Below are 21,345 nucleotides of genomic sequence, written 5' to 3' on the forward strand. Positions count from 1 at the left end.
GAACATTAGCAGCGAGCTGGATAGGCAGCAGAGCAGAGGGGACTCTAACCAGTGCCCTGATATGGGATGCTAGCATGACAAGCTACAGCTTAACCTGCTTTGCTGCAGTGGCTTTTTGGTTTCTGATTCCTGGCTTTTTGGTTTCTGATTCAGCAACAACAAAAAAATCTGTTCATGTGAATATTTTTTTTTCTTTTTAAAATTTTATTTTTTTATTTGACAGGTAGAGTTACAGACAGTGAGAGAGAGAGAGAGAGGTCTTCCTTCTGTTGGTTCATCCCCCAAATGGCAGCAATGGCCAGAGCTGTGCTGATCCGAAGCCAGGACCCAGGAGCTTGCTCCTGGTCTCCCATGTGGGTGCAGGGGCCCAAGCACTTGGGCCATCCTCCACTGCCCTCCCGGGCCACAGCAGAGAGCTGGACTGGAAGAGGAGCAACTGGGAGTAGAATTGGCGCCCATATGGGATGCTGGTGCCGCAGGCAGAGGATTAACCTACTGTGCCAGGGCGCCGGCCCCGAATCTTTTTTTTTTTTTTTTTTTGACAGGCAGAGTTAGACAGTGAGAGAGAGACAGAGCGAAAGGTCTTCCTTTTCCGTTGGTTCATCCCCCAATGGCCATTATGACTGGTGCGCTGTGCAGATCCGAAGCCAGGAGCCAGGTGCTTCTTCCTGGTCTCTAATGCGGGTGTTGCAGGGCCCAAGCATTTGGACCATCCTCCACTGCCTTCCTGGGCTACAGCAGAGAGCTAGACTGGAAGAGGAGCAACCAGGACAGAATCCGGTGCCCCAACCAGGACTGAACCTGGGGTGCTGGCACTGAAGGTGAAGGATTAGCCAAGTGAGCCGCAGCTCAGGCCCCGAATCTTTTTTTTTTTAATAGGTATGTTTTTCCCCACCTCAGTTCTTTCAAGACTTTTTTTTTTTTTTGCAATTTGATTGTTATGTACACATGCATGATTGTTATCCAATTTGTCTTCTTGGGGGTTTGCTGAACTTCTTGAATCTGTGTATAGTCATGACTACTAAAAACATTTTGATAAACAATGGACCACATTTAATAAACGATGGCATAGCAAGCCTCCTCCTTTGGCTCCAGCATCCCATGTGGGCAACAGTTTGAGTCCTGGCTGCTCCTCTTCCAGTACAGCTTCCTGTTATGTGCCTGGGAAGGCAATGGAAGATGGCTCAAGTTCTTGGGGCCCTGCACCCTTGTAGGAGACCTGGAAGAAGCTTCTGGCTCCTGGCTTCTGATTGGCCCAGCTCCCGTCATTGCAGCCGTTTTGAGGAGTTAACCAGCAGATGAAAGTCTGTCACTCTCTCTGGGACTGACGCTATGACATAGTGGGCTAAGCCTCCGTCTGCTGCTCCTCCTCTGATCCGGCTCTTTGCTATGGCCTGAGAAGGCAGTGGAAGGTGGCCCAAGTGGTTGAGACCTGGGAAAAGCTTCTGGCTTCAGATCAGCCCACCTCCGGCTGTTGCAGCCACTTAGGGGAGTGAACCAGCAAATGGAAGACCTTCTCTCTGTCTCTCCCTCTCTGTGTCTATAACTCTACCTCTTAAACAAATAAATAAAATGTTGGAGAAAAAAAATCTTTCTCTCTGTGTCTTCTCTACCTCTCCCTCTGTCTGTAACTCTGGCTTTCAAATAAATAAGTATGTCTTTTGTTTTTTTTAAAAAAAGTGATGTTGATGATCCTAACCCTTTGTAGGCCTCAGCTAATGTCTGTGTTAGTACTTTAACAAAAAAAGTTGTAAAAGTTAAAAGAATTTTTACTAGCTAAAAACGTATTGAATAAGGATATAAAAATATTTTTGTAGAGTTAATCAGTGTATTTGTGTTTTAAACTAAATGTAACTACTATCAAAAAATCAACATTAAAAAGTTTATAAAGTAAATCTAAAGTTAATTTATTAATAGAACAAAAATACCTCAATAAATTTAGTGTAGCCTAAGTGTACAATGTGTATAAAGTCTACAGTAGTAGACAGTAATGTCCTAGGTCTTCACATTCCCTCACTATTCAATCATTCACTCACTCATCTAGAGGATTTTCCAGTCATGGAAGCTCCATTCATGGCAGTGCCTTGTAAAAATTATCATTTTTGTCTTTTTTTTTTTTTTCTAGAGAAAGTGTTCCCATTAGCTAGTTCACTCTCCAAATGATGGTAACAACTTAGACTGGGTTGGGGCTAAAGCTGGGAGCTTTATGTGCAGTTGGAAGTAAATTTGAGACTTGTGTCAGATTCCTTTTCTTGTTCTTTCCTCTCTAGCACCTCACTGCCCATGTGCTTTAGCTCCTGGGAGTCTTTTTTTTAACCAGTCTTCTTGTTAGAAAGCTGGACTGCGGGGCCAACGCCGTGGCTCACTTGGCTAATTTTCCACCTTCGGTGCCGGAATCCCATATGGGTGCCAGGTTCTAGTCCCAGTTGCTCCTCTTCCAGTCCAGCTCTCTGCTGTGGCCTGGGAAGGCGGTGGAGGATGGCCCAGGTGCTTGGGCGCCTGCACCTGCATGGGAGGCCAGGAAGAAGCACCTGGCTCCTGGCTTTGGATCGGCGTAAGCTCCGGCCGTGGTGGCCATTTGGGGGGTGAACCAACGTAAGGAAGACCTTTCTCTCTGTCTCTCCCTCTCACTGTCTGTAACTCTACCTGTCAAATAAATAAAAAATCTTAAAAAAAAAAAAAAAGAAAGAAAGAAAGCTGGACTGCTTAGGTGGCTTTAGCCATACTTCACCCTGCCATCCGTTCCACCACTTCCCTTGTGCTGTCATACAATTTCTTGGGTCTCTGCCCTTAGCCTGAAAATGGTAAGAAAATGGAGAGACAAGAATCAGGATACATCTCATGATCTTTGATTCATAGCAGCAGCTTTTCTCCTTTCCTTTGGGATCTGAGGTGTGTGCCATTGCCACTGGGTATGTTTCAAGTCAGAGTTTAATCTGAGACTCATGCTTGGGGCCAGCCCTAGAGTCAGGCCAAGAGGCATAATACCCAGGGATTTCTCTGCATTGCCACTGGCTCATGAGACTCCTTTTCTTGGTCCCCTCTGTTTCTGTTATGTGCTCCTGCTGCATAGTTTTAGTACTTTGTCTATCCAGTGGTCAAAGCTGGGAAAGAAAAGTGAAAGAAAAAAAGTTTGAAACTCATTTGAAGTCATGAGTTGTTACTTAAGCTTTCACTTCATTTCCAATCTATCTGCTATTGTTTGCTTTTCAGAGTCCTTGGGTAGTTGCTTTTTTGTGTTCTGTATAAGGTTTTTGGTTGTAGTCATTGGATGAAATAAACTAGTTTTCTCTATATTGACTGGCCCCAAAATTGAAATTAATTTTTATGAGTTACTAAATACAGATGCTCCTCAAATTATGATGGGGTTCTGTGCCCTTATAAACTGTTTGTAAGTTGAATCTGTCATTAGTTGAAAATGCATTTAATACACCTGACTTACCAAATATCATAGCTTAGCAACATGATATATTGTAGAGTATTGTGATCATGTGGCTGACTGGGAGCTGGAGCTTGTCACTACTCCTCACTATAGCAAGAGAGTATTGTACAATAACATGTATCACTAGCCTGAGATAAGATTAAAATACAAAGTACGGTTTATACTGAATACATACTGCTTTCATACTGTCAAAAAGTAGAACCTATGTCCGTTTTTGGAGTTTCTTTATATTTGTTGTTTCTGTTTCTAGATATTGAAAACCAGAAGTATATACTAGTACCTCCAGTTCCAATCTAACAGCACAGAATTCATGCTAGTTTTCGTTCTGTTTTTGTAACTCCCCTTTCCTGTAGTGAGAAACCTGGCTTCCATTTTCCTTAATACATGTACTTAATAACTGTACTGTATACCGCCAAATGTATGTTTCAGTTGCCCATCAGTGGAACATTCCTCTGCACATGGGCTGTCTTGACCTAGCTCACACTCTGATACCCTGGAGCAGAATGATTCCCTCTTCCCTCTGGACATCCTTCTCAACACCAGTGCTAGACATAAACTGTGGATGTCTAAGGGTTCATTTCCGTGGTCTAAACAAAACTTTGAAGTTGACTTAGGTTAGATTTATGAAGGAGGCTGTGGAGAGAAGTAGACAGATTTAGGGTGTGTTTTAGAGGACTTCATTGGAGGGATTTAACTGATAGGTTAGATATGTAATGTGAAGAAAGGGAGGGGAATGAAGGATGATTCTCAGGTTTCTGGCTTTCTGGATGGTTAGTATTTTTTTAAAAGGTTAATTTATTGTTTTTATTTGTTTGAAAGGCACAGAGACAGAGACAGACAGGAAGAGGTCTCACATGTGCTTCTTCGCTCCCCGGATGCTTGCAGTAGCCAGGTCAGGGAACCACTTTCTTGTGCCATCACCCCAGTTTCCCAGGATGCACATTAGCAGGAAGCTGGAATTGGAAGTGGAACCAGGACTCAAATCCAGATACTGTGATAGGGGATGTGAACATCCCAAGCAGCATATTAACTGCTCTGCCAAACCTTCCTTGTTGAATTTACTTACTAGAGAGGGAGAGAGACAGAAAAAACTCTTTTCAACTGCTTCACTGCCCAAATCCTTGCAATGTCCAGAGCTAGGCCAGAGCCAGGAGCCGAGAACAAAATATAGGTTTCCCATGAGAGAGGCAGGAACCCGGTTTGTGAAGCCATGGCTTCTGCCTCCCAGGGTCTGCATTGGCAGGAACCTGGAGTCAGAAGCTAGAGCTGGGACTCAAAAACTAGGCACTCCAGTAATGAACATAGGCTTTTTTTTTTTTTTTTTTCTGACAGGCAGAGTGGACAGTGAGAGAGAGAGAGGTCTTCCTTTTTGCCGTTGGTTCACCCTCCAATGGCCGCTGCGGCTGGCGTGCTGCGGCCGGCACATCACGCTGATCCGAAGGCAGGAGCCAGGTGCTTCTCCCATGGGGTGCAGGGCCCAAGCACTTGGGCCATCCTCCACTGCACTCCCTGGCCTGGGAGAGGGGCAACTGGGACAGAATCCGGCGCCCCGACCGGGACTAGAACCCGGCATGCCGGCACCGCAAGGCAGATGATTAGCCTATTGAGCCGCGGCGCCGGCCATGAACATAGGCTTTTCAACTACCAGGTTAAATGCCTGCTCTCATATCCGGTGTTTTTATTAGTGAGACTCATAGACATAACCATTTTCATATAACTAGCTTAGCAGGAATTTGGAAGACATAGTTAGGTTCTCTGTGAAATCTAAACGGCAGAAATACTGATTTTATATAAACAAGTTAAGCATCCCTACTCAAAAAAATTGAAATCTGAAGTGCTCCAGAATTCTAAATTTTTGAGTTCTGATGTGACACCACAAGTGGAAAATCCCACACCTGACCATGTATGATACCTCAGTCTAATCACAGGCACATAATATACTTTATTCAGTGTCCCCAGTGGAGAAAAAGACCCTCCAAATCCCAAAAAGTGTATTCAGATGGCACATGTGCAGGCCTTAAGTGCCAGTGGTGGGTTCCCCATGATTCTTTTTTTTTTTTTTTTCTTTAAAGATTTATTTATTTGAAAGTCAGAGTTACACAAAGAGAGGAGAGGCAGAGAGAGAGAGAGGAAGAGAGGTCTTCCATCTGTTGGTTCACTCCCCAATTGTCTGCAACGGCCAGAGCTGCACCCATCTGGAGCCAGGAGCTTCTTCCAGGTCTCCCACGCGGGTGCAGGGGCCCAAGGACTTGGGCCATCTTCTACTGCTTTCCCAGGCCATAGCAGAGAGCTGGATCAGAAGTGGAGCAGCTGGGACTCGAACCAGTGCCCATAAGGGATGCCGGCACTGCATGCAGCAGCTTTATCCACTATGCCACAGCTCCGGCCCCTCCCCACGATTCTTCACAGAGAACCAAGAGAACAAGAGTCTTATGCATAGCTGTGTTTTTCTGCTGCTTCTCTGTGATATAAAGATATCATTGAAAAAATTATGAAAGGTTTGTAAATTACCTGCCTGTGTAAGTGGTAAGATAAAGAGGGAGCCTTTGTGTTTATCTCTAGCACATGAAGTTAAGCTGTTGGAGAAACTGGGCAGCAGTGTAAGTGTAGGATGTTTTATGGAGGGGCTGGCGCTGTGGCACAGTGGGTTAACTCCCTGGCCTGAAGCACCGGCATCCGATATGGGCACTGGCTGCTCCACTTCTGATCCAGCTCTCTGCTATGGCCTGGGAAAGCAGTAGAAGATGGCCCAAGTCCTTGGGCCCCTGCACCCGCGTGGAAGACCTGCAAGAAGCTCTTGGCTCCTGGTTTCAGATCAGCACAGCTCTGGCTGTTGTGGCTAATTGGAGAGGGAACCATCGAATGGAAGACCTCTCTTTCTCTGCCTCTCCTCTCTGTGTAACTCTGACTTTAAAATAATAAATAAAAGAAATCTTTAAAAAAAAAAAAAGATGTTTTGTGAAAGAGTGTGGTGTTGTGATGACTACTATATATGTGAAGAAACCAAAGGATACACTTTTGAAAATCTGTGCTGAAAGAGGTGAAAGGAAGTTAATGAAAAATAAGACAGACTGCAAAAATCTGAAATGCAGATCTTGATTTTGTTTTGGAAGAGTGAGTCCGTGAGTGTCACAGTGCTACTAAATGATATGCTGATCATGAAATGAGCAAAGATCTCACAATGAACTGAAAATTGAGGGAACTGTGATTATACAACAGATTGGCTGTAGAAATTTAAGGAAAGACATAGCAATAAATTTCTGTTTTCAGATCTGTGGTGATATAATGTCTGCTGGTCATGAAGCAGTGAGACATTCTGACAGGTTTGCCAAGGTCATCACTAATGAAGATCTTATTCCTGAACAAGTCTGTAATGCTGATAAAATCCCACTCTTTTGACATTATTGCCTCAGAAACACACTGCCTACAGCCGATGACGGAGTTCCTGCAGGAATTCAAGATGCCGAGGAGAGAATAGCTGTGCTGAGATGTGCTAATTCATCAGGCACACATAAGTGTAAACATGCTATGATAGGCAAAAGCTGTGTTTTAGAGGAGTGCATTTCTTACTCGTCAATTAGTATGCTAATGAAGAGGCACGGGGCACTAGAGACATTTTTTCTGACTGGTTTCATAAACATTTGGGACCCATGGTTGGTGCTCAGTGCAGGGATGTTGGATAGAGTGATAACTGCAAGATTTTGTTATTCCTTGGCAACTATTCTGCTAATCCTCCAGCTGAATTTATCAAAAATAATGTGTATGCCTTGTACTTTCTCTTAAATATGATCAGGTATCCTGAACATCAATAAAGAGTAAACATAAAAACCCTTTCTTGAATAACATGGAACCAGGAGAGAACAGAGATATGGGTATGGAAAATATTCAAAAGGAGTTTAGCATGAAGGATGCATACGTACATACTGTTTCCAGCTCTTGGAACACAGTGACTAAGGAAACCTTAGTGCATTTCTTGCACAACTTCTGGCTTGCGACTGTGGTTAGCAATGATTATGAACAAGGGCGAGACTGAAGATCCCATATATGAAGTGAGAAAAGTAATATCTGGGGCTGGGACAGGCCAAACCAGGAACTTCATCCAAGTCACCAGTGTAGGTACAGGGGCCCAAATACTTGGGACATTTTCCACTACTTTCCCAGGCATGTTAGCAGAGAATTGGATCAGATGGAGTAGCCAGCACTCAAACTGGCACCCATATGGGATACTGGCCTGACAGGCAGCAGCTTTATTGCTATGCTAGAGTGCCAGCTCCAGTAACCTTTTAATCAAAGCACACATCATGGGTAGAGATTAAAAGCTCGTCATGTCTGTTGTTTAACAGTTAACGCAGATGTTCTGGTGATGGTGTCTGTTTAGGTACTCTGAGCATTTCATTTTTTCACTTATTATTTTTTACTGGTAAGTATATGTTAAGAAATATAAGGAAATGATTACTTGTTGATAACAAATTCAGAATCAGAAATGGTGGTGATTCCACCAAACACAGATTGTCCATATAGTTGGCAGAGAAAGTGGTAACTCAGTGTACATAAACTTTGATTCATGCACAGAACTATTAGAGATATGGTATAAGGACCAGTGTTGTGCCACAATGGGTTAAGCCACTACTTGGGACAGTGGCATGCCATATCAGAGTTCTGGTTCAAGTCCTGGCTGCTTCACTTCCAATCCAGCTCCCTGCTAATATGCCAGGGAAGGCAGTGGAGAATGGCCCAAGTATTTGGGTCCCTGCCGTCCATGTTGGAGATCTGGATTGAGTTCTGGTCTCCTGCCTTTGGCCTAGCCTGGACCCAGCCATTGCAGGCATTTGCTGGCTCGTGCCTGATTTCAGCCTAGCCCAGCATTAGCTATTGGCAGCCATCTGGGGAGTGAACAAGAAGATGGAAGATCTTCAGTCTTTTTCTGATGCTCTGCCTTTCAAGTAAATACGTAAATCTTTTTTAAAAGTGAACATACTGTATATTCATGACAGACTATATATGTTTTGTTTTTAAAGATTTATTTTTATTTATTTGAAAGAGAAAGGTAGAGACAGAGAGAGAGTTCTTCCATCTGCTGGTTCACTCCCTAAATTGCAACAACAGCCAGAGCTGAGCCGATCTGAAGCCAGTAGCCAGGAGCTTCTTCCAGGTCTCCCATGCAGATGCAGGAGCCCAAGGACTTGGGCCATCTTCTGCTGCTTTCCCAGGCCATAGCAGAGAGCTGGATCAGAAGTGGAGCAGCCGAGACTTGAAACTCAAACAAGCACCCACATGGAATACCGGTGCTGCAGGCCAGGGCTTTAACCCACTGCACCATAGTGCTGGCCCCAGGAGGTACTCAACTTTTAGACTAAATTTTAATAAAAGCTGGAGGGGCCGGCGCCGTGGCTCAACAGGCTAATCCTCCGCCTTGCGGCGCTGGCACACCGGGTTCTAGTCCCAGTCGGGGCGCTGGATTCTGTCCTGGTTGCCCCTCTTCCAGGCCAGCTCTCTGCTATGGCCTGGGAGTGCAGTGGAGGATGGCCCAAGTGCTTGGGCCCTGCACCCCATGGGAGACCAGGAGAAGCACCTGGCTCCTGCCATCGGATCAGCATGGTGCGCCGGCTACAGCGCGCCGGCCATGGCGGCCATTGGAGGGTGAACCAACAGCACAAGGAAGGCCTTTCTCCCTGTCTCTCTCTCTCACTGTCCACTCTGTCTGTCAAAATAAATAAATAAATAAATAAAAAATAAATAAAAGCTGGAGGAAAAAGACTTACTCTGAGATGTTGAGGGCATTACTACCTTTTGTATTATCTATAGCTGTAGCCTATGCAGAGACGTTAGAATAATATTTTTGACCTCACTTAACAAATTTCTACTAAAGGTAAATTATGGATTTTTTTTTTAAGTTTTATTTGGTAAGCAGAATGACAGAGACAGAGACAGAGAATCTTCCACTGACTGCTTCACTTCATCTGCTGATTCACTTCCCAAGTGCCTGCAGTAGCTGAGGCTGGGCTAAGCTGAAGCCAGGGGCCCAAAACTTCATGACACATGGGTGTCTTGAGCCATTTACTCCTGGGTGTTCTTTATCAGGAAGCTGTATCAGAAGTGCAGACTGGACTCATACCTAGGCCCTCTGATAATGGGATCGTGGAAAGCCAAGCAGTGGTTCAACTGCCCACCTCTCATATTTTAAGTGTTCGTTTAATATTATTGATATCTCCTCACATTATGGACAGAGATCCCACATTGCTCCTCATGTGGGATCTCTGTCCATAATGTGCTGTACATTTTGATTTAATGCTATAACTAGTTCTCAAACAGTATGTTTCACTTTGTGTTTCTATGTGGGTGCAAACTGTTGAAATCTTTATACTAAATTGATCTTCTGTATATAAAGAGAATTGCAAATGAATCTTGATGTGAATGGAAGGGGAGAGGGAGCGGGAGAGGGGAGGGTTGTGGGTGGGAGGGAAGTTATGGGAGGGGGAAGCCATTGTAATCCATAAACTGTACACTGGAAATTTATATTCATTAAATAAAAGTTTAAAAAAATATTATTGATATCTTACAATCCTGTCTTTAAAATTTTTTTAATTATTTTTTTTAAGTGTGTTACTTGAGAGGCAAAGAGATGTCCCACCTGCTGGGACATTTCCCAAATGCCTGCAATAGCTAGGGCCGGGCCAGGCTCAAGACAGGAGCCCAGAACTCAATACTGATCTCCAACATAGGTAGTGCAGGGACCCAGGTACTCCAGCCATTATCTTTACCTCCCATGGTACACATTAGCAGGAAGATGGAATTGAAAGTGGAACCAGGATTTGAACCCTGCTATTCAGTATGGGATTTGGGTGTTCCAGGTAGTATTTTAATTGCTGCTCTAAGTGTCTGCCCCATGAATTTCTGTTTTTGATAAAACTGTCTTACACAAATTTGTGCAATAGGCATTAGACTTTTCAGTATGGTACCAGATACTTACTGAGCTAAGTGTTTAGTATGTATATATGTAATTTTAATAAATCTTCATAACAACCGTATAAAGTATTGTTTGGATATTATCTTTGCTTTACAAATGAAGAAATAGGCTCAGAAAGGTTGCACAGCTGTTGTTTAATGCTTTACCCTGATCTTTTAGGTGACAAATCAGTGCTTGTAAAACACAAATTGAGCAATGAATGCCCCTGGCCTTCAGGAACTTTTATGTAAATAAGGAAACAAATTGGTATATTAAACAGTATGTACCCTGTTTTTATGAGGTTTTGGGAACATCAAAATACCATTTAACTGTTTGGATAGGTTAGGAAAAATTTTACAGAGGAGCTAATGTTTGAGCTGAGTATTGAGTAAGAATTTTCTTTAACATGGTTTCAAGTTAATGCTGCTACTTGGTTTCCAACTTGTTATTTTTAGCAATGATAAAGTTGGTTAAGTATTGTTCTGAAAGCAAAAACAATGTAAGAAATATGTAATAAATATTCAGGTACAGTATTGAACATAATGTTATATTTGTTACAGCTTTTTATTATTTATTATCTTGATAATATTTTATGTTAACAATTTACAAATCCTAATGTAAAGGATTTCTTTCACTGCAGATGTCCTCCTCGCACTTTCTTACCAGCACTCTGCAAAATTTTTCTTGATGAAAGTGCTCCAGACAATGTGTTGGAAGTGACAGCCCGAGCCATTACATACTATCTGGATGTATCTGCAGAATGCACCCGGCGGATTGTTGGGGTAGATGGAGCTATAAAAGCACTTTGTAATCGTTTGGTTGTAGTTGAACTTAACAACAGGACTAGCAGAGACTTAGCTGAACAGTGTGTAAAGGTAAGTTTTATTTGTTGGCCCATTTGAACATGAGAGAATAAAGAATGTGTTTTACTGAAACAATTTTTTCTTTTTGGACAGGCAGAGTTAGACAGTAAGCAGTGAGAGAGAGAGAGAAAGAGAGAAAGGTCTTCACTCTTCTGGTTCACCCCCCAAATGGCCGCTACGACTGGTGCGCTGCACCAATCCAAAGCCAGGAGCCAGGTGCTTCCTCCTGGTCTCGCATGCGGGTGCAGGGCCCAAGAACCTGGGCCATCCTCCACTACACTCCGGGCCACAGCAGAGAGCTGTACTGGAACAGGAGCAACCGGGACAGAATCCGGCACCCCAACCGAGACTAGAACCTGGGGTGCTGGCACCGCAGGCAGAGGATTAGCCTAGTGAGCCGCAGCACCAGCCCTGAAACAATTTTTTTATCATTGGAGGATGGCCCAAGTGCTTGCAGCCTTGCACCCATGTGGAAGCCTGGTAGAAGCTCCGGCACCAGGCTTTGGCCATTTGAGGAGTGAACCAGCTGATGGAAGATTCTCTCTCTCTCTCTCTCTCTCTCTCTCTGTTTCCTCCCCCTCCCTCCCTGCCTCTCCCTTCTGCCCTCCCTCCCTGCTTCCCCCTCTCTTTCTAACTCTTTCAAGTAAATAAATAAATACATCTTCCATCAACTGTTTTCCTCCCCTAGATGCCTGTAACAACTGTGAGACAGGAGCTAGGAGCTCCATCTCAGTCTCCTTCATGGGTGACAGTTCTTGAGCCATTCTTTGCTGTGTGCCAGAGTGCACATTAGCAGGAAGCTGGATCAGAAGATTCTGGTGTTCTTTTCTTTTCTTTTTTTAGATTTATTTAATTTATTTGAAATTTGAAAGAGAGTGAGAGAGACAGTGAGAAAGAGACAGAGATCTTCCATCTGCTGGTTAACTCTCCAAATGGCCACAGCAGCCAGGTTGAGCCAAACTGAAGCTAGGATCCAGGAACTGTATCTAGGTCTCTCACTTGGATGGCAGGGGCCCAAGTACTTGAGCCATTTTCCTATTCTTTCCTAGGTGCATTAGCAGAGAGCTGAATTGGAGCAGCTGGAACTGGAACCTGGCAGTGGTTTAACCTGCTGTGCCACAATGCTGGCCCTGTTTGTTATTCTTTTTTTTTTTTTTTTAAGGGGAGGAATTTTTCTTTTTTTTCTTTAAGTTTTATTTTATTTCTTTGAAAGGCAGAGTTACACAGAGAGGAAGACAGAAAGAGAGGTCTTCCATCCACTGGTTCACTCCCCAAATCCCTGCAACAACCAGGGCTGGGCTGAAGCCAGGAGCCAGGAACTTCTTCTGGGTCTCCCACGTGGGAACGGGGGCCCAAGGATTTGGAGCATCTTCTACTGCTTTCCCAGGCCATAGCAGAGAGCTGGATCAGAAGAGAAGCCTGGACTAGAATGGTACCCATATGGGATATAGGCGGAGGATTAGCCTACCGCACTATGGCGCCAGCCCCAAGGAATTTTTTTAAAGATTTATTTATTTAACCAAGTGTAACATAGTATAACCAAGTAACAACCATAGTGCTGGCCCCAGTTGTTATATTTTTTTAATCTCAGTTAATGTAAAACAGTTCTCCCCTCTTTTTTTTTCCCCTCTGTGATACTGCCCTTTTTGTGGAATGTTCCACATTCTAGATTTGTTTGGTTGGTCATGTTTAATTTCAATTTGAAAATTTTATTTGCAAGGTTCTGTATAGGTGATATTGAATAGTTCTTACTGCAGCACATCAGAAGGCATAGTATTTTAAGTCCCATTATTGGGGATCTGCCATTTAAAAAATAAAACATTCAAAGCAAAGCCCCCTTTTAACTATTCATAGCCAAACTCTTAGAAAGAACAATAAGGGGGGGAAAAAGCCCCTCTGTGGGCATTGTGGCACAGCTGGTTAAGCTGCAACATGCAACACCAACATCCTATGTGGGTGCTGGTTTAAGTTCTGGCTGTTCTGCTTCCAATCCAGCAGCTCCCTGCTAATGGACCACAAAGCAGCAGAAGATGGTTGGGGAGGTGTTTGGGCCCCTGCCACCCACATGGAACACCTCAATGGGGCTTAAGACTCAGCTCCTGGCTTCAGCATGGCCGTTAGAGCCATTTGGAGAGTGAACCAGTGGTTGGAGGATTATTTCCCTCTCTCTCTCTCTCACCGTCTCTTCCTCTCTCTCTAACTCTGCCTTTCAAAAAAATAAGTCATTGAAAAAGAAAGCACTAAGAGGTTTACACTTTCACACTTAATCACTCTTCGGCCCATTAAAATCAGTTTTGTATTTGACTGTACTTCAAAACGTTCATGGAAAATAGAATAAAAGGTGTATTTATTTTGTGCAAAACAATTTGAAGAATTCATAATTTTTTAAATTGTGCATCTTTCCATAAGGTGTTCTTACGGATTTATTTATTTGAAAGACAGAGTAACACAGACATTCAATTCACTGGTTCACTCCCTGAATGGCCAGGACAGCCAGGGCTGGGCCAGACTGAAGCCAGGAACTCCATCTAGGTTTCCCACATAGGTGACAGAGGCCCAAATATTTGGGTCATCTTCTGCTGCCTTCCCAGGTGCATTTGCAGGAAGCTGGATCAGAAACAGAGCAGGGTAGACTTGAACTAACACTCCAGTATGGGATGCTGGCATTGCAAGTGGCAACTTAACCCACTGCTCTAAAACGCTAGCCCCCATGAAATTTTTGGAATACTCTTGTATTACTCTCCCTGAAACTGAAGAAAAACAAGTCAGGAGTGACATCCTGTTGCCAAACTCTGTGGTTCATTTGTAGTACTTAACTTACAGGATCCTGGTAGTGTTTGACATAACTGACTATTTCATTGTTTTTAAACCTTGTCTTCTTGATTCTGTCACATTTTGCTACCTTTTTTGTTCGTTATCTTTTCCTTTGCTTTTTTTTTTTTTTTTTTTTTTGACAGGCAGAGTGGGCAGTGAGAGAGAGAGACAGAGAGAAAGGTCTTCCTTTGCCGTTGGTTCACCCTCCAATGGCCGCCGCGGCCGGCATGCTGTTGCCGGCACACCGCGCTGATCTGAAGGCAGGAGCCAGGTGCTTCTCCTGGTCTCCCATGGAGTGCAGGGCCCAAGCACTTGGGCCATCCTCCACTGCACTCCCAGGCCATGGCAAAGAGCTGGCCTGGAAGAGGGGCAACCGGGAAAGAATCCGGCACCCCGACCGGGACTAGAACCTGGTGTGCCGGTGCCGCTAGGCAGAGGATTAGCCTATTGAGCCACGGTGCCGGTTTCCTTTGCATATTCTTCATTCTTAAATGACAGTAGTTTTTGAGGTTCTGTTTTTATCTTAAAATTATTTATGGGGGTCGGCGCTGTGGCTCACTTGGGTAATCCTCCCCTGTGGTGCTGGCATCCCATATGGGCGCTGGGTTCTAGTCGTGGTTGCTCCTCTTCCAGTCCAGCTCTCTGCTGTGGCCCAGAAAGGCAGTGAAGGATGGCCCAAGTCTTTGGGCCCTTGTACCCGCACCCAGGAAGAAGCACCTGGCTCCTGCCTTCAGATCGGCGTAGTTCCATCTGTAGCGGCCGTTTGGGGGGTGACCCAACAGAAGGAAGCTCTTTCTCTCTGTCTCTCTCTTCACTGTCCAACTGTGTCTGCCAAATAAAAAATATTATTTATGTTTTGCTTGTGGATCATCATATATATCAGTTCAGTGCCATTTATAAGTCTATTGCCCTCACCTTTATTTCTAGCCCTCATCTCTCTCTTGAGTTCTAGTCTCCATAGTCAAGGGTCTGCTGGGTATCTCTACCTGGATGTTTGAATTCTTTATCTTTCCTTAACAGGTAAATGTCTACTTCGGTAATTGGCTAAAGCTCCCACCCAGGCACTCGACACAGAAACCTATGCTTTATCCTTTCTTTTCTTTCTTCTACTCTATTCATGTAATTGATAATCAAGTCCTTTTCTAATTCATTTAAAAATTATATTTAAAAGATTTTTTTATTTGGGACTGGTGTTGTGGCACTGTCGTGTGTTGAGCTGCTACTTTTGACAACTGCATTCCATACTGAAATACTTATTAGCGTCCCAGCTGCTCTGTTGCTTATTCAGCTTCCTGGAGTCTGGGAAGGCACCAGAAGATGGCCCAAGCGTTTCCTGGCTTCAGATGGTCCAGACTTCGCTGTTGCAGCCATCTGGGGAAAAATCCAGCAGGTGGAAGATCTCATCTCTTTTCCTCTCTCTGTCACTCTGCCTTTCATATAAATTGTTTAAACATTATTTACGTGTTTGTTTGTTAAGGCAGAATGAGAGAGGGAGAGAGATCTTCCATCCACTGGTTCATTCCCCAAATGCCCATAACAGCTGGGGCTGAGCCAGGAACTCGATCCGGTTCTCCCATGTGCGTGATAGGATCCCAAGTACTCCCACCATCATGTGCTGCTTCCTGGAGTCATTAGTAGGAGCTTGGATTGATAGTGGAGCTAGGTCTCAATACCAGGCAACTCTGCTAAGTGATGCAGACATCCTAAGCAGTCATTTAACCTGCTGTGTCATAATAACTGCCTCTCTGTTAGTTTTTGTTCTCCCAAGCCTTCAACAAGCCTTATTCTTCCTTAAATATTAATGCCTGAATTTTTACATTTGCCTGAAAACTCTCACTATACCCTATTCTTCAACTAATTACAAACTAGAATTTTGATTGTATTGTTTCCCTTCTTGAACATTTTTTATATAGGATAGTCTGAATTTCTGATATGCCTCTAAAATTGATGGACTGAATTTAGCTCTTCAGTTGTACTTTATCACCTTAAACATCTGCATAATTTAGAAAATAGTTAATTTTTAATGTTTTGATATTTATAGACTAAATGTGAAGATGGTGATGAATAGTAGTAAGAAGCATTCCTGGCTTTGGCCTGGCCCAGCCCTGGCTATAGCAGACATTTTGGGAATGAACTAGTGGATGGGAGATCTCTTTCTCTCTCCTGCCTTTCAAGTAAAAGGAAAAAAAAAATTAAAAATGATCGGTGATACATAAACAGTTATGTAATTATTATGTAGTTTTGTATGTATGGTAGGAGGGAAATGGTAGACAGTGCCTATAGTTAGCTACAAATTCAGATACAGAAAGTTGTTGAGGTCAGTATACAGAGAGATCGGTTTGTTTGCAATATAAAAATTACAGTTGAAAACAAATGATAAAAACATTCCTGGAGCAAATGTATATTAGCATAAAGCCAGGGAACTAAGTGAAGCTACAAATAGGGCTGTAAAGATAAAGTTTATTTAGCTTAACTGTGAAAAGATCCAGTTGTTGATCATTCAATAAATGTTTCTCTGTATAGAAAAAAAAAAAGAAGCATTTACTTAACTTTTTCCCCAGTGTCTAGGAACTTACAAGTTTTTGCTAACTTATTTGTAGCTCCTTAGATTGCTGTGTAGATTTCGTCATTTAAACCTGCTGTGTCCAATGTGATAATTATTGAGCACTGCAAATTAAATTGACGTGATGTAGGGGTAAAATATATTCTTAAATGAAGTTGTGAAGACAACATGTAAAAGAACCTAAGCGATAAAAACAATTTTTTATATCAAATCAATGTTGAAATGCCTAAAATAGATTGGATTAAATAAAATATATTACTGAAATTAACTTCACTGTACCTTTTTTAAAGTGACTAATAGATTTGGATGGTTCATTATTTTTTTGTGATTCTAGAAAATTAATGTTAGACTTGTATTCTTTTATTAATTTTGTTTTACCATTGTAGGTTTTAGAACTGATATGTACTCGTGAGTCAGGAGCAGTCTTTGAGGCTGGTGGTTTGAACTGTGTGCTTACCTTCATTCGTGATAGTGGTCACCTGGTGCATAAGGATACCTTGCACTCTGCCATGGCTGTGGTATCAAGACTATGTGGCAAAATGGAACCTCAAGATTCTTCTTTAGAAATTTGTGTAGAATCTCTGTCTAGTTTATTGAAACATGAAGATCATCAGGTAAATAAATTTCTGTTGTATACTTTCAGTTTCCAAAAAAGTGGTTTTCTTAATGTTCCCTATTTATAATTGATACACTGTAACTTGGAATTTTCACTTAATGAAGTAGAGATTTTTCTCAACTTTTTCTCACTAGGATCTCTATTTAGTAATTTCTTTGGGAGGGGCATCAAAGTGTGGGTTTTTTTTAATTATAAAAATATTATGTGTTTATTCTTGAAATTTAAATGTTATAGAAATACACTCGTTTTATAGTTGCACTTGCTCTTAGTGTGACTGTTGAATCCACACAGTTTTGTTGACTTGAAACTAGATCGATCTTGGCCGGCGCCGTGGCTCAATAGGCTAATCCTCCGCCTAGCGGCGCTGGCACACCGGGTTCTAGTCCCAGTCGGGGCGCTGGATTCTGTCCCAGTTGCCCCTCTTCCAGGCCAGCTCTCTACTATGGCCAGGGAGTGCAGTGGAGGATGGCCCAAGTGCTTGGGCCCTGCACCCCATGGGAGACCAGGAGAAGCACCTGGCTCCTGCCTTCAGATCAGCGCGGTGCGCCGGCAACAGCATGCCGGCCGCGGCAGCCATTGGAGGGTGAACCAACGGCAAAAGGAAGACCTTTCTCTCTGTCTCTCTCTCTCACTGCCCACTCTGCCTGTCAAAAATAAAAAATAAAATTAAATTAAATTTAAAAAAAGAAATTAGATCGATCTTACTAAAAGTAACATAGCATGAACTTCTGTGTAAACCTTTGTAGAATTAGCCTAACCTAGAAAATAAAACTAGAGTTTAATACCATTTTACTATTCATATATTATTTTCAGATGCTGTTTGTAGATTTTCTTGGCATAAAGTTTTGCCTAGTAATACTTAATATTTCTGAGCTTTCATTGCCCACTTGGATTCTTATTATGTGTTATCTCATATAAGCTGACATAATGAGATCTAGGTACCATTATCCCTATTTTAAAATATTTTTTAAACATTTATTTAGACATAACTAGAGTATCCACCTGCTGGTTCCATTCACCAAATAACTAATAGCAGGGTAGGCCAGGCCAAAGCTAAGAGCATGGTCTCCTATGTGGGTGACAAGGACCCAAGAACTTGATCCATCACGTACTACCTCCCAGGGTATGTGTTATCTGGAAGCTGGAATCAGAAACAAAGTAGGGACTAAAACGAGGGGACTCACTTATGGGATATGGATATCTCAAATGTTCTATTAATTGCTGCAGCAAATGGCCAATCCTGTTATTTCTGTTTTATAGATGAAGGAACTAAAGACTACAGTTCTTATATAATCTTACATAGTTAGCAGATATGGAGCCATAATTCAAATTTAGATAATATACTTTATCACTTTGTTACAACTGCCTTTTTTTTTTAAAAAAAATTGATTTTATTTATTTGAAAGGTAGAGTTATAGGGGCTGTAGTAGGTAAAGCTACCGTGTGCAGAACCGGCATCCCATGTGGGCATTGGTTCAAATCCTAGCTGCTCCACTTCTGATTCATCTCTCTACTATGGCCTGGGAAAGCAGTATAAGATGGCCCAAGCCTTTGGGCCCCTGTACCCACGTGAGAAACCCAAAGAAGCACCTGGTTTTAGATCGGTCAAGCTCCAGCCATTGCAGCCATTTGGGGAGTGAATCAGTGAATGGAAGACCTTTCTCTCTCTCTCTGTCTCTGCCTCTCTATAACTCTGCCTTTCAAATAAATAAATAAATCTTTAAAAAAGAAAAGAAAAATAAAGTTACAGAGAGAGAGAGAGAGAGAGACCTTCCATCCACTGGTTCACTCCTCCAAATGGCCACAATGGCCAGACTGGGCCCTGCCAAAGCCAGGAGCCAGGAACTTTATCTGAGTCTCCCACATGGGTGCAGGGACCCAGGCACATGGGCCATCTTCTGTTGCTTTCCCAGGCACATTAGCAGGGAGCTGGATTTGGGACTTCAGCCCGTGCACATATGGGATGCCAACGTTGCAGGTGGCAGCTTAACCCCTATTCCACAATGCTTGCCCCAGAACTGTCTTTTTTTTTTTTTTTTTTTTTTTAAGATTTACTTATCTATTTGAGAGGCAGTTACAGACAGAGAGAGAAACAGAAAGAGAGGTCTTTCATCTTCTGGTTCACTCCCCAAATGGCTGCAACAACTGGAGCTGGGCTGATCCAAAGCAAGGAACCATGAGTTTCTTCTGGGTCTCCCACATTGGTGCAGGAGCCCAAGCACTTGGGTCATCTTCCACTGCTGTCCTAGGCCATCTGCAGGGAGCTGGGTCGCAAGTGGAGCAGCCAGGACTCAAACCATTGTGCAGATGGAGTGCCACTGCCACAGGCAGAGGCTTAGCCTACTGTGCCACAGTGCCAGCCCCACATTTGCCTGTCTTATAGTGTCATTGTTGAAGTGATTATTAGTATTATCTCTTTTTGAGATTAAATTTTATCCATGTGTGTATTCTTCACACATTTAGGTTTCAGATGGAGCTCTGCGATGTTTTGCATCACTAGCTGACCGATTTACCCGTCGTGGTGTAGACCCAGCTCCATTAGCCAAGCATGGATTAACTGAAGAGCTGTTATGTCGAATGGCTGCTGCTGGTGGTACTGTATCAGGACCATCGTCAGCATGCAAACCTGGTCGAAGTACCACAGGAGCGCCTTCCACAACTGCAGATTCCAAATTGAGTAACCAGGTGTCAACAATTGTAAGTCTGCTCTCAACACTTTGCAGAGGCTCTCCAGTAGTAACACACGTAAGAATGTTTTTGAATCTTTGCTTTTTATTTTTTCAGAAGATAGTGTTTTTACATGCAACAAATATATTAAATTGTTTTCCCTCCCTTTCTCTTTCTAGGATCTCCTGAGGTCAGAGCTTCCAGATTCAATTGAAAGTGCATTACAGGGTGATGAAAGATGTGTGCTTGATACCATGCGCTTGGTTGACCTTCTCTTGGTGCTATTATTTGAAGGACGTAAGGCTTTGCCAAAGTCTAGTGCTGGATCCACAGGCAGAATTCCAGGACTTCGGAGATTGGATAGTTCCGGGGAGCGCTCACATCGGCAGCTTATAGACTGTATTCGAAGTAAAGATACTGATGCACTTATAGATGCAATTGACACAGGAGGTCAGAAAATACTTTTTAAAGTGTGAAACCTATGAGATAAAAATCACAGGCAATTTCTTATTTCTGTTTTTGGGTAGTATTCTCAGCAGTTGTGACAAATAACAGAATAGCCAGTCCTCAGTATCCTCCCCTCTATGTGCATAATTGGGTGTCAGCCTATTGCCTGGTGAGACTTGAATAAATGCCTGTTGAGTGAGTAAAACTTAAAAAGCAGAGAGAGAGACAGATAGGGATCTTCTGTACTCTGGACTCTGACTTATTCCCCAAATGTCTACAACATGATGAGACCAAAGCCAGAAACCCAGAATTCCATCTGAGACTCCCAAGAGGGTGGTAGGAACCCAGGTCCTTCAGCCATCATGTGCTGCCTCCAGGATTCACTTTAGCAGGAAGGTGGATGGCAAGTGGAGCAGTTGGGATATGGTTCGGTTCGGATTTGAACCAGGCACTCCTAACATGGGATGTGGGTGTCTCAAGCAGTGATTTAAGAGGTTGAGTAAAATGCTCTCAACATATATAATAATTTTTTTAAACTGCTGTATCAGGTAATAACCAAATAAAAATTTGTGGAAGACATTTCTACATCATCTAACTTTTGTCTTCTGTCAGAGATTGTAGATTAGCCACATTTTAAAATGTTATTTTCTGATGTTTATTTTCATCTACTTGAAAGAGAAAGGGAGAGAATTCTTCCATCTGCTGGTTCACTCTCCAAATGCCTGCAATAGCCAGGATTGGGCCATACAGAATCCTGAAGTCAGGAACTACATCCAAGTCTCCTACATGGGTGGCAGGGACCCAAGCACTCAATTCATCATCATTTTTTAAAAATATATTTATTTATTTAGATGTCAGAGCTACAGAAAGAGAGGTCTTCCATCTGCTAGTTCATTCCCCAGGCAACTCCAGTGTCCAGGGCTGTGCCAGGCTGAAGTCCGGAGCTTCATTTGGTCTCCCACATGGTTGGCAGGGGCCCAAACACTT

General features: G+C 43.0%; 1 protein-coding gene across 5 annotated transcripts in view; it reads left to right on the forward strand.

The window, feature by feature from the left end:
* The window catches only part of HECTD1 (HECT domain E3 ubiquitin protein ligase 1), a 100,504-nt gene that overhangs the window by 16,242 nt on the left and 62,917 nt on the right, over nt 1-21,345 (forward strand). For all 5 annotated transcript variants that reach the window (XM_062205317.1, XM_062205321.1, XM_062205322.1 and 2 more), the window contains exons 3-6: nt 11,029-11,263; nt 17,015-17,242; nt 19,708-19,989; nt 20,091-20,361. In XM_062205317.1, coding sequence (XP_062061301.1) covers nt 11,029-11,263; nt 17,015-17,242; nt 19,708-19,989; nt 20,091-20,361 — 1,016 coding nt within the window. The remainder of the gene's footprint in view (nt 1-11,028; nt 11,264-17,014; nt 17,243-19,707; nt 19,990-20,090; nt 20,362-21,345) is intronic.

The sequence above is a fragment of the Lepus europaeus genome, chromosome 11 (assembly GCF_033115175.1).
Source record: "Lepus europaeus isolate LE1 chromosome 11, mLepTim1.pri, whole genome shotgun sequence".
In the NCBI taxonomy this organism is placed as follows: Eukaryota; Metazoa; Chordata; class Mammalia; order Lagomorpha; family Leporidae; genus Lepus; species Lepus europaeus.